Source organism: Bison bison, unplaced genomic scaffold, assembly GCF_000754665.1.
Source record: "Bison bison bison isolate TAMUID 2011002044 unplaced genomic scaffold, Bison_UMD1.0 scf7180017864218, whole genome shotgun sequence".
Taxonomy (NCBI): domain Eukaryota; kingdom Metazoa; phylum Chordata; class Mammalia; order Artiodactyla; family Bovidae; genus Bison; species Bison bison.
Genome location: NW_011494790.1, coordinates 1,509,115 through 1,523,739, shown reverse-complemented (window position 1 = coordinate 1,523,739; position 14,625 = coordinate 1,509,115). Strand labels below are relative to the sequence as shown.

The 14,625-nt window shown below is 36.8% G+C and overlaps 1 protein-coding gene across 1 annotated transcript in view; it reads right to left on the bottom strand.

Annotated features, from left to right (window-relative positions):
• Positions 1 to 14,625, bottom strand: part of IPO11 (importin 11) — a 209,483-nt gene that overhangs the window by 88,650 nt on the left and 106,208 nt on the right. Inside the window, exons 22-24 of the mRNA XM_010845507.1 lie at positions 11,593 to 11,669; positions 7,783 to 7,862; positions 7,279 to 7,359 (exon numbers count right to left, since the gene is read on the bottom strand). Of these exons, the coding sequence (XP_010843809.1) occupies positions 7,279 to 7,359; positions 7,783 to 7,862; positions 11,593 to 11,669 (238 nt within the window). The remainder of the gene's footprint in view (positions 1 to 7,278; positions 7,360 to 7,782; positions 7,863 to 11,592; positions 11,670 to 14,625) is intronic.

Below are 14,625 nucleotides of genomic sequence, written 5' to 3'. Positions count from 1 at the left end.
CTTTGGCCACCTCATGCGAAGAGTTGACTCATTGGAAAAGACTCTGATGCTGGGAGGGATTGGGGGCAAGAGGAGAAGGGGACGACAGAGGATGAGATGGCTGGATGGCATCACTGACTCGATGGACGTGAGTTTGAGTGAACTCAGGGAGTTGGTGATGGACAGGGAGGCCTGGCGTGCTGTGATTCATGGGGTCGCAAAGAGTCGGACACGACTGAGTGTCTGATCAAATCTGATCTGAACACTTGTACTGGCTGAGTATATGATAGGCAATGTTTTAAGTGGCCTATACATATAAGGTTATGCAATCCTTACCTCAACCCTAGGAAGTAGGTAAAGTTTTTATCCTTATTTGACAGATCAAAATTGAGGATTAGAGATTAACTTGCTCACCTCACCCAGCTGTGAGATAGCAGAGACAATATTCTAATTGTAACAGTTTTGCTTAAGTCATCTGCTAAGTTATACTACATCAAGAATATAACTTAAATAGTAAGAGAAAATATTCCTCTTAGGACATATCCTAAAAACTTGCCTCATTTTTAAATAAATTTCACAATCTCATTCTGTATGATGAACAAGCTGTCTTTCAACAATTACTTTACTAATAATATTGCAGAAAAGCAGGAGGAAAAATCCATTTAAATTTTTTCTGGTAGGTGTTTAAATGTAAGAAAAATTCTAAGTTTTTCATCAGTTAGAATTTATAGATTATACTGTAACACAAGAATTTCAGATAATGGTAATTACATATTATTAAAATCATATAGTATAACAGCTTTTACAATAAATATGAGAATTTAAGTCCAGAATGTACTCAAGAATGTGTAAGTAGCAGAGCTGGGTGTACAAAACAAGACACAGGTCAAGGAGAAAATAACATTCCACATGCAGTTATTATTTACTAAACTTAGGCTCATGGAAAAGCTTACAGTCAAGAAGAGAAAGACAAATCACACACTGAAAAATCTACAAAGGCAACAGCAAAATGACAAGGCAACTTTCTCTCAAATTTCTATCACTCCCACATTGCCAATCAGTTATTTCTCAAACAGAATTAAGTTCCAAGTATCCATTCCTTGTATCGCTACTTTCAGAAAAGAAACTATCACTGAGGCAAAAGATGAAGCTGAAATTCTATAAGACAGATGGAAGTTCCTCAACATAATCAGTTTGGTAAGAGCGTAAATGCAATAAAAATTCACAACAACATTTTAGCAAACAACAGGAAAAATGTTACTTGGCTTGTAAGCTTTAGGGCTAGAATACTTTGAAATTAGAAGTGAGGTTGATAGACACATGGTGGGAAACAAGCCTCAAGTATCTGGGGTCAAGACAAGTCACACACAGATTATTACTCTTATGTCACAGCACAAGCTTCTCAGGAACAAGGGCCTATACTCCCACCCTTTATCCCCTACTCTAAAAAAGAAACCAAAGAACCTATGAAATTAAAACCAAAGAGTTCTGCTGTATTTTCATTCTATATTTGCCCACTTCCTAGCTTACAATACTATGATTTTGGATTTAAGTTTCCATTGTGATTTCAAACATAAAATGTCAAATAAGAGAGTGTGCTGAAGAATGTAATGGGTTAGATAAAAAATCTTTCTGGGAAAAATCAGAATTAACCAAAGAACATTTTATTTCAAGCCTTGTTAAAAGCCTTTCTGCAAGAAATCCCTCAGAAGTCTACGATGACACTTTAACTGAATCATTCTTAAATAGCAACAAGATAGAATTCATTTAAGAATGAATACTGAGGGGCCTCCCAGGTGGCTTGGTTGGGGGAGTCAGTCTGCCAATTCAGGAGAGCCGGGAAGATCTTTGCAGGTATAATTAAGATGGAGTAATCAGGATAGGCCCCGTCCCCGGTGGTTCAGAGGGTAAAGAATCTGCCTGCAATGGGGGACACCCAGGTTCGATCCCTGCATCAGGAAGCTTGAGAAGGAACTGGCAACCCACTCCAGTATTCTTGCCTGGGAAATCCCACGGACAGAGGACTCTGGCAGAATACAGTCTGTGGGGTTGCAAGAGTTTGACATGACTGAGTGAGTAACACACACTTAACCCATTATGACTGGTGTCCTTATAAGAAGAGAAGACAGAGATATAAGGAGAAGGTCATGTGACAACTGAGGCAAAGACTGGAGTGATGCATATTTAAGCGAAGGAAGTCAGAAATTGCTGCTAACTACCAGAAGCTAAGAAAAAGGCATGGAACAGATTTTCCTCTAGAGTCCTCAGAGACAGGGTAGCCCTACCGACACCTTGATTTCCGACTTCTAGTTTCTAGAACTCTGTGAGAGAGATAATCACTATAAATACTATAGATTAGTTCCTGTTGTTATAAACCACTCAGACTGAGGTACTTTGTTATGCTAGCCCTAGGAAACAAATATCATTCTTAATGATATCATCATTTTCTCATCGCTTTACAATTTAACACTTCAGTAATTTGGCATATGAACCTCTCCAATTTACAGATACTAAAGGTTTTAAATAACACCATTATCCCCACCCTCAACAGATAATTCTCACAATAGTCCCTCTGTTCTTGTTCACTTCTCTGCAGTATTTAACACTGTATTAATCTAATTCACCCTGCTAGGATTGCCAGATTTAGCAAATGAAATACTATGTTTTATCGGCAACCCTAACCCTACCAAACAGTTAAGACTCAGCTCCCATCTCAACTCCCTCTCTCTGAAAAATGTTCTCTACAAAATGCTGGGTTGGAAGATCACTTCTATACTCCCAGAGGAACATAAAGCAAACAGATAGCAACGTCTAATAGTAGAAAGTGTTCATGAAAATCACCTGGGGAACTTTTTAAAAAGAAATCCTAACATCTTATGTCGTACTCAAATTTACAAAAAAGTTCACCAGGTAATCGGAGACACCTCTAATCTAAAACTATGTAACACAGTAAATATGGGCTAACTGTTTACCAGCTTCCAACCCCAAAAGAATGACTGCTCAAGAGCAGAAACTGTGGTTTCCCTATCACGTGTGCCTAGAAGAATGCACTGAAGATCAACACCAGGGGGTGGCAGACAATGCTGCTGGGCCAGATCCAAACAACTGCATGATTCTGTTGGATACATGTAGTCTATGCCTGCTTCAATCGACAAGAATAGAAATAAACACTTGAGACAAAAACGCTATGGCCCACAAAACCTAAAACATGTACTATACAAAAGTTTGCTGACACCTGAATCACACGGTCAGGTGAAGCTGAAATTGAATGGCTCTATGAAGACCTACAAGACCTTCTAGAACTAACACCCAAAAAGAGTCCTTTCCATTATAGGGGCTGCTATTGCTGCTAAGTCACTTCAGTCGTATCCAACTCTGTGCGACCCCATAGACAGAAGCCCATCAGGCTACCCCATCCCTGGGATTCTCCAGACAAGAACAGTGGAGTGAGTTGCCATTTCCTTCTCCAATGCATCAAAGTGAAAAGTGAAAGTGAAGTCACTCAGTCATGTCCGAATCTTAGCAACCCCATGGACTGCAGCCTACCAGGCTCCTCCATCCATGGGGATTTTCCAAGCAAGAGTACTGGAGTGGGGTGCCATTGCCTTCTCCATCATTATAGGGGACTGGAATGCAAAAGTAGGAAGTCAAGAAATACCTGGAGTAACAGGCAATTTGGCCTCTGAGTATAGAATGAAGCAGGGCAAAGGCTAATAAAGTTTTGCCAAGAGAACACACTGGTCATAGTAAACACCCTCTTCCAACAACACAAGAGAAGACTCTGCATGTGGACATCACCAGATGGTCAACACCAAAATCAGGCTGATTATATTCTTTGCAGCCGAAGACAGAGAAGCTCTACACAGTCAGCAAAAACAAGACTGGGAGCTGACTGTGGCTCAGATCATGAACTCCTTATTGCCAAATTCAGACTTAAATTGAAGAAAGTAGGGAAAACCACTAGACCATTCAGGTATGACCTAAATCAAATCACTTATATGAGGAAGTGACAAATAGACTGAAGGGATTAGATCTAACAGACAGGGTGCCTGAAGAACTATGGACAGAGATTCATGACATTCTACAGGAGGCAGTGATAAAGACCATCCCCAAGAAAAAGACAAAATGGTTGTCTGAGGAGGCCTTACAAATAGCTGTGAAAAGAAGAGAAGTGAAAGGCAAAGGAGAAAAGGAAATATATACCCATTTGAAAGCAGAGTTCCAAAGAATAGCAAAGAGAGATAAGAATGCCTTCCTCAGTGATCAGTGAAAAGAAATAGAGGAAAACAATAGAATGGGAAAGACTAGAGATCTCTTCAAGAAAATCAGAGATACCAAGGGAACTTTTCATGCAAAGACGGGCACAATAAAGGACAGAAATGGTATGAACCTAACAGAAGCAGAAGATATTAAGAAGAGGTAGCAAGAATACACAGATCAACTATACAAAAAAGATCTTCATGATCCAGATAATCACAATGGTGTGATCACTCACCTAGAGCCAGACATTCTGGAATGCAAAGTCAAGTGGCTCTTAGGAAGCAGCATCACTAAGAACAAAGCTAGTGGAAGTGATGGAATTCCAGTTGAGCTATTTCAAATCGTATACGATGATGCTGTGAAAGTGCTGCACTCAATATGTCAGCAAATTCGGAAAACTCAGCAGTGCCACAGGACTGGAAAAGGTCAGTTTTCATTCCAATACCAATGAAAGACAATGACAAAGTATGCTCAAACTACCGCACTCATCTCACATGCTAACAAATTAATGCTCAATATTCTCCAAGCCAGGCTTCAACAGTACATAAACTCTGAACTTCTAGATGTTCAAGCTGGATTTAGAAAAAGCAGAGGAACCAGAGATCAAATTGCCAACATCCACTGGATCATCAAAAAAGCAAGAGAGTTCCAGAAAAACATCTATTTCTGCTTTATTGACTACGCCAATACCTTTGACTCTGTGGATCACAACAAACTGTGTAAAATTCTGAAAGAGATGGGAATACCAGACCCCCTGACCTGCCTCTTGAGAAACCTATATGCAGGTCAAGAAGCAACAGTTAGAACTGGACATGGAACAATAGGCTGGTTCCAAATCCAGAAAGGAGTACGTCAAGGCTGTATATTGTCACTCTGCTTATTTAACTTCTATGCAGAGTACGTCATGAAAAACGCTGGGCTGGATGAAGCACAAACTGGAGTCAAGATTGCTAGGAGAAATATCAATAACCTCAGATATGCAGATGATACCACCCTTATGGCAGAAAGTGAAGATGAACTAAAAAGCCTCTTGATGAAAGTGAAAGAGGACAGTGAAAAAGTTGGCTTACAGCTCAACATTCAGAAAACGAAGATCATGGCATCTGGTCCCATCACTTCATGGGAAATAGATGGGGAAACAGTGGAAACAGTGTCAGACTTTATTTTTGGGCTCCAAAATCACTGCAGATGGTGATTGCAAACATGAAATAAAAAGACGCTTGCTCCATGGAAGGAAAGTTATGACCAATCTAGACATCATATTAAAAAGCAGAGATATTACTTTGACAACAAAGGTTCATCTAGTCAAGGCTATGGTTTTTCCAGTAGTGTATGGATGTGAGAGTTGGACTATGAAGAAAGCTGAGCGCTGAAGAATTGATGCTTTTGAACTGTGGTGTTGGAGAAGACTCTTGAGGGTCCCTGGGACTGCAAGGAGATCCAACCAGTTCATCCTAAAGGAGATCAGTCCTGGGTATTCATTGGAAGGACTGATGCTGAAGCTGAAACTCCAATACTCTGGCCACCTGATGAGAAGAACTGACTCATTGGGAAAGACCCTGATGCTGGGAAAGATTTAAGGCTGGAGGAGAAGGGGACGGCAGAGGATGAGATGGTTGGATGGCATCACCGACTCGATGGACCCAAGTCTGAGTAAGCTCCAGGAGTTAGTGATGGACAGGGAGGCCTGGCGTGCTGCAGTCCATGGGGTCACAAAGAGTTGGACATGACTGAGTGACTGAACTGGACTGACCCACATGGTGAAACTGAATAATCAGCAGCGATACTAAATGCAGCCATTTGAAAATCAAATTAACATGCATATTAACACAGATATCTGCAGCATTATACGAGCATATAAGTGTATAATAAATGTCTGAAGAACAGAACATTAAACAGTGTGATGCTTGAATATGTTCCAGTGGTTGGTTAATATGAAAGAAGACTTTACTATCTATACAAACTAATACCCACTTAGTTTCCCGAAATATACTATGGATTGCTGCTTTGATTACTGTGGTTAATGCATTTCTAACAACGAACCTTTTTGGGAAAGCACATTTTCATTTCACTGGGAGGAAATCAAATAGCTTTTAGGATCTAAAGCCAGGACTTTCACACACAAAAAATGCTACTTGGCTATGTTATAATAACACTTCACCTAATCAGCTCTCATATCTGACTTAAAACATAGCTAAGAAATTAGAAACAAAAAATAGATGCTTTTAACAAGAACACCTTCTCAGAAAGTTCCATACAAAGTAAGTGTATAGGAACCACATATATACATGTAAAGATATATTAACATATATTTAAAATATTTATATCTAAGTATATACATTTGATACAATTTATATCTTTAATATGTAGATGTATAGATAACTCGAGCCTGTTCTTAATTATACAAACTATATACAATATATAGAGATATAGTGATTCCATAAAGATATAATGCATAAAAATAAACTCATAGCCTATCAAGTTTTTTTTTTTAAATGGGGATATAACTGACATATTACACTATATCGGCTTCAGGTATACAATGCAATGATGCAACACTGGTTCTTTGTTATTCACAATTCATACGAGCTTGGTACTCTAAATTCAATAGGCAATCCAAATTAAAAGTGCCAAATTATAGTGGGATACTGTGTCCCAAAAGCAGGTGAACAAACTGGACAGGTGAGAAGTATCAGACGTCACCACCCTTTGGGTAATTTATAAGTTTTTAAACCCTTATTATACAAGGTGAAGTCTCAAGATAGGGGCGGGGGAGACTTTGGGGACTCATCAGCAGACACTTTGTTAGAAATGTGAAATGTGCATTTTAACAACATCTTCAGGTGATTTATATGCACAATCAGATTTCTGATCTCTAGTCCAGAAGTATTAACACCAATTTAATACTGCTAAAAGAAAATACTCTGTCCAGAATTACTCTTCCCTTTCTTGTCAATCATCCAAAGCCAATTGAAGGTCCAATCTCACAAAATACAGACGGAAAACTTACAACAATATTCATCAGAAAGATGACAGTACCTTCAGCACTTGAACTTGACCATCTGTAGTAATTTCCTTTAGTAGTTCACAAAAGGACTGACATAGACCTACTGCATAGGTCTGAAATGCAATGAAAAGTCAAATTATACATATGAATATATCTGCAATATCAAAAAAGGCGTAATATTGAATTTGGGACTCAATCTATTTGAATATTAGATACTAGAGCTCTCAGTATATAAAATTTCAATTAAAACTCTGTAGGAAAAGTTTAAGAAATAAAAATACAATTTACTCCTATTCTGATTTTTGTAGTAATGTAAGGATATATTTATATGTAGAGCATATTTTGTGTTAAATAATGTAATTCATGGAACTGCATCACCTTTGCAGTGGGCAGTGCTTATGATGATCCCCCCAATCAAAGTAATAAGTCAATCTTTTATACTTTGAAAAAGCTTGAAAATAAGATTTCTGATTTCAAAGAGGAAACAATCAAATAATAACTATATAAATTCTAACAATGCAAAAGCTACAACATACCTGTAAAAATTCAGTTGATGATAAAAAGATATAACCATTGATGATCTTAAAGCAGGTTCTGACACTTTCTGAACTTAGTTCTGCCAAAATAATAATAATAAAGAACAAATTAATTAATTGTTCCAAATCAGTTTAAATGAAGCAATTCATTTAAAGCTAAGCTACATGCCCTTCTTTATAAATCTTTTCTGAATGCTATTCTGACTGCTAGTATATCAATATCTATATAAAAACTGGCATTAACCTGTAACTTAAAGCTTTCCATATACCTCCCATTACTTAAAACAACTTAGAAAATACTAAGCTCCCTTTTCTTTCCTTTCAGAAAATAATTACATAATCCAACCTTTCATTTCAAATTAAATTTCTAGTACCAGCATGACAAACTGCATGCAACTGAATCATTTTATCATCATATTATGACATCTGCTTAAATGGGTTCATTCAATAAGCATTTACTGAGTGTCTACTGTGCTGGCATTGAACATGTAACCCTACTTAAAAGAGTGCCTGTTATACTTTGAAAATTATAATTCCCAACTCTTGGGCTTTGTTATTCAAATCCACTCCCCCGTGAAAAACCTACACATAGAAAATGTTCTTAAAAGTATTATTACCAGAATAGTATAGGAAAATAATATTGCTTTTAGGTATTCCTTTCAAAGTGCAAAGCAAAAAACCATTTTGTTAAAATTGAGTATGATCAAATGTATATGCAGTGCTATTTTACATGTCTTATCACAAACAATAATGATAGAACAGAATATAGATTATATGTATTAATTATACAAATCAAAACATGATTCCAAAATATCATCTATATCTAAAACTTTTCATTTTGTATTGCTACTATTTTAGAAATCATATGCACTTCCAATAGGACAGACTAAAAAATGTTTCCTGGCAAAAGTGTAGGCTCTGGGTTCTTATCTAACTCATATCCTAGCAAAGTGAGAAGGTATTCTATTTAGATGAGAATGACCCATAAAAGACGGTTGCTCCTTGGAAGAAAAGCTATGACCAACCTAGAGAACATATTAAAAAGCAGAGATGTATCTTTGCCAACAAAGATCCATCTAGTCAAAGCTACGGTTTTTCCAGTACTCATGTATAGATGTTAAGAGTTGGACTATAAAGAAAGCTGAACGCCAAAGAATTGATGCTTTTGAACTGTGGTGCTGGAGAAGACTCTTGAGAGTCCCTTGGACTGCAAGGAGATCCAACCAGTCAATCTTAAAGGAAATCAGTCCTGAATATACATTGGAAGGACTGATGCTAAAGCTGAAACTACAATACTTGGTTTGTCTGTTAAGAACTGACTCATTGGGAAAGATCCTGATGCTGGGAAAGATTGAAGGCAGGAGAAGAAGGGGACAACAGAGGATGAGATGGTTGGATGGCATCACTTACTCCTTGGACATGAGTTTAAGCAAGCTCTGGGAGTCGGTGATAGACTGAGAAGCCTAGTTTGCTACAGTCCATGGGGTCGCAAAGAGTTGGACATGACGAAGCAACTGAACTGAACCCACCCGTATATTTCCCCAGTAGATGAAAAACATAACCCAAATTCAAAACGTTTCAAAGGAATTATTTTGTATATTCTAGGATTTAACATATCAGTTAAAATGAGAATGTAGAGGGGACAGAGACTAACCAACTCGTTACCATGCTAATCAAAGACAGAAATAACAAAGGCTGTCACCTAAATATACGAAAGTGTTAGTATCTCAGTCGTGGGCTCTTGGCAAGCCCATGGACTATAGCCTGCCAGGCTCCTCAGTCCATGGGCAAGAACACTGGAGGGGTTTGCCAATGCCTTTTCCAGGGATCTACGGGCCCAGTAATCGAACCCGGGTCTCCTGCATTGCAGCCAGATTCTTTACTATCTGAGCCACCAGGGAAGCCATTTCACAACAGAAGACAAAATGTCAGGATAAAAGAATAGACAATTATATTGGATAAAGTCATCCTTATGAAAACTTCACACTGTCCTTTTCTCCTTAAGGAGCAAGTCCAGTAAAGTCTGAACTTGGACACACTGTTTAACAGACAAGCAATGAACAGAAAACTACTTGGCAACCTCCGTGATAAATATAGCAGAAGGGTCTACACTTTAGTAAAAATTCAGAATGATTACATTCTGGGTATGTCACCAAATACAATTTCTAAATCACTGCCATCTAAAATTTTACCAACGTCTATGAAGAAGAAAACAATATTTAAAAAAGATTTGATTTTGAAAACCACAGTTCCCATCTCTTCTCACAGATACTTTAAAAGCTATTTCTAGATTAATGTATACAAGCAAAGAGCAATTAGGTCACTTTATACTGTTTTCCATGCCTCCATCATGCCAAGTACAGCTTATACTAAGGAATGCTATCTTAAACAAATACTACATAGTAATAGTAAAAAAATACCCCTAAAATTAATCAATTTATCTTAAAGTATATTGAACACTGCTCATTGTTATCTATGAGTTCCTAGTAAAACTCTGATTAAAAAATAGTTATTGTCTGGTCCAAGTATCAAGAGGAGATGACCATGCAATAGACCTGCATTTATTTTCAGACTGTGAATAATTTAATTCAAATGTTCTCAACCATGGGCAATTTTGCCCTCTAGGGGACATGTGGCCATGTCTGGAAACTCTGGCTGTGAAAACTAGCATCCAGTGGGTTGTGAGGATGCTATTAAATGTCTTACAATGCAGTATATTCCCGAAAAGAAAGGAGTTAAAAGACGCTCCGTGGGTAAGTATTAAAGATTGGGAACTCTGAATGGAATAAACATAAACAGTTTTTACATTTTGTAAATAAACAATGTTTTTAAATAGCAGTAGTCGGCAGACTGAAAAAGAATCAAAAGGCCAGTAAATAGCACTATATACAACTCTTAAATAGTCTATACAAGTTAAATGTGAATCTGCACTGGTAAAAATTACACACAAAATAACTTCTCTAGACAGTATTTTTTGTAAATTTAAGATATCACATACTTGTGAATGGTAGCCAATATGTAGCAGACAAGCATTGGCTTTCTATGGTTAAGTATCATCAGAATACATGTTCACGTTCAGAAAGGAATCAAACTACCTATCATCCATGGTAGCTAACAGAGACTCAAGAGCCTAACCCTAGCACAGTGTCTAGTTCTCTGATGTCACATGTCAAAAGTGTTGCTTCAAAACATTAAGCTTCCAGGGACTTCCCTGGTGGCCCAGTGGTTAAGAATCCACCTTGCAATGCAGAGGCAAAGAGTTCAGTCCCTGGTCAGGGAACTAAGATCCCACAGGTCTCAGGGCAACTAAGCCTACGCGCCACAACTAGAGAGTCCATGTGCCACAACAAAAGATCCCGAAGACGCGATGAAAATCACACAGTGGAGCCCCTGTGTGTGCATCTAAGACCCAACAACTAACCCTGACCTGAATGAATAAAGAACTTTTAAAAAAGAAAATTAAGCTTCCTTATTTCAAGCCCATACATAAATAATACCTCAACGAACAATAAGTTCTTTTCTAATATGTAATAATCTTTATTTTGGTGGTTCCTTAGCTAAATCAGAAGTATGTATAGAGCTCATTTATGAACAACTGATAGCATGAAATGACTTTTTCAATTAAGTAAATTTAGTGTTTGCTCTTTAATACACAGAAATAGTTCTAAAAAGTTATACTGTAGGAAAAAAATTCAGAAACTATTAAAATACTACCCAACTTATTTCTTAAAATCAAGGGTTTATTAAAAATGGAAGGTATAATTTACAGCTGCCTGTAGAACAGTAGTAATTTTATGCTTTAAAACTTACCTAGAAGTGGTGACATATTCTGAAATATACGAAGCAACTCTGGTGTAATACATGGGCTGTTTTCCAAAGTCACTAACCTAGGAAGCAGGGGTAAAGAAAGATGATTAAATCACCTTCCACAGCCTTTAAAACTATTAACAATACAACTGAAGTATTTCAAAAACTGTCCCATTTAAAGGAAGAAAGCAAAATAGACAATACAGAAAATTTTTTTTTTTTAAAAAGGGACTACTCAGTCTTTTGTGGTGAGACACCAAACCTCTCCTCCATACAAAATACAGAAATTAATTCCAGGATTTATATGAGAAAAGTCAGGTTTTACAAGAGGTCAGAAGATTTTTATGGCATTAGATTAGAAAAAGTCTAGAAAAAGACTAATAACTACACTAAAGTTAACAACTATTATGTACCAAAAGCTGTCTCAAAAAAGTTAAAACATAAAAGTTACATACTGGGAGAAGATTGTTTTCAATAGATATGCTTAACAAGGGAATGATATTTTTTTAAAAAGTCAAGAGAAAAATGGACAGAACACATGAACAAATATTTCACACAAGATACAATGGTTGACAATAAACCCGACTATAAAATATATAAAGATATGTAACTAGTAATTAAGAAAATACAAATTATAACCAAAACAAGGTACAATTTTACCCCATCAATCAGCAAAATATTAAGTGTGACATACCATGTACTGTCAAAGCGATAAAACACTAACTTGCACAGTGCTGACAGCAATGCAAGTTGATACAATCACTTAGGGAAACCGCTACTATCCAGTAATACTGAATATGGATATGTGCATATAGCTATGACCTGGAACTGTTTCTAGGCAGAAACGTATACTAGGGCATACGGTCTTACACATTTGCTCTAGGAGTCATGCACAAGAATGTTCAGAGTTGCATTATTTGAACATCAAACAAAGTGGCAAATGAGTAAGTGAATCATTACAGTCACACCATTAGGCTCATCACTATAGATCTATCTCAAAACAGGAAGCAAAAGAACCAAGTTAGAACATACATGATACAATTCATAAAAAGTTAAAATATACTGTTTAGAGATACACACATGTATGTGATTTTAAAAATATAAAAACACAAGAAAGAAAATCAAGAAATGAAAACAAAAAAACTGGTACAGTGGGTTACCCCAGCATAGAACAAACTTGCCATAACACTGGCTTCACAGACAGTCTCACTCTTCTATTTCTTACCCAGAGTATGGAAAATGAGTTTTCATTTTATGTAAGTTACAAAAAATTATAAACAACATGACCCCCATATTATTTTGTGTCTACGAAAGACTTCACAAATGTTAAATGACAAAATCAGGTAATCTAGGCAGGGGATTACACAGGGAAAACCAGGTACCCCCAAATGAAGTACTTCTCAACAGCACAAGGAGTGATGCCTTTGGACACCTTACCTTGATCAATAGTAACAGGATTCGAAAGAGAAAGACAAATACCATATGATACCATTTACACATGGAATCTAAAATATGGTACAAATAAACCTATCTACAAACAGAAATAGACTCAGACACAGAGAACAGGCTTGTGGTTCCCAAGCGGGAGGGAGAGAGGAGGGAAATGCACTGGGAATCTGGGGTTAGTAGACGCAAGCTATTACATACGGAACGTATAAACAGGTCCTACTGCACAGCACAGGGAACTATATTCAACATCCTGGGATAAACCATAATGGAAAAGAATATAAAAAAGACTGTATGTATGTGTATAACTGAGTCACTCTAGTGTATGGAAGATATTAACACAACATTGTAAATCAACTATATGTTAATAAAAAACCAGTTTAAAAACAACAACAACAGGATTTCATTTTTAAAGAATAAAATATCAAGTAAGCTTAAAAAAAAAATCCTATTCATCTTTAAAATAACCATGAACCAAAAGAAAAACTCCACTCCAGTCCTGAGGTTTCACTGAGAAAAACATTGGAGGGCATATTCTAAATGCTGGAAGATGTTTAAAAACACTCTTACTCAAGAGATCCAAAAAAGAGTGTCTGAAGCTTGTTCTTTCCCTTCCACTATCATTACTTTAGTAAAACGCCACTCAAGTCACTGTCACTCTCACTTCCTGTGGTAGTTTCCATAGTATAAACCATGCTATTCCAAAGAGGGAAAAGATTTGAAGAATTGAAACTACTTAAAAATAAAATTACATGATTTATAATTTCATATTAAAAAATAAAGACTTGGAAAGGAGAGGAAGTAAGAAAAAGTCAAAACACTAAATTCTTTACCATCAAGGAAAAGGAAAAGTTAACTACTTTGATAAATAATTAGACAAAGATATATGTACCTATATCTTTGCATAGAGAAATTAAAACTTAATGTTAACCTTCCAAAAAATGTACAAAAGAGAGGGCATAAAGTAAAAAGATATATCAATTCAACAAATAAACATATGACTATAAAAATTCTTTTGAAGTAAAGCATCCCTGGTTAGGTTAAAATACAAAATTTAAAAATTTGCTCTGTATAGGAACATAACTAAATTTCAAATAAAAAAGCTAAAATGTAAAAGATGAACATAGATAGTTAAGTCACATCTAAACAAAACAGGGCTTCCCTGGTGGCTTAGTGGTAAAGAATCTGCCTGCCAATGCAGGAGACATGGGTTTGATCCCTGATCCGGGAAGATCCCCCATGCCAAGGAACACTATTTGTGTTCCTTGCTCCACAACTATTGAGCCTGTGCTCTGGAGCCTGGGAGCTGCAACTACCGAAGCCTGTGTGCCCCAGAGCCTCTGCTCCGCAACAAGAGAAGCCACCTTCAGTGAGAAGCCCGCCTACTCCAACTACAGAGCAGCCCCAGCTCACCTCAACTAGAAAAAAGCCCATGCAGCAACAAAGATTCAGCAAGCCAAAAATAAAATAAAAAAATTTTTAATCTAAATGAAACAAACCATACAATATTAATATAAGATTAAATTTAAATGCAAAAGAATTTAAACATACATCACGTTACTTCACAAAAAATTTTAAATATATTTTATT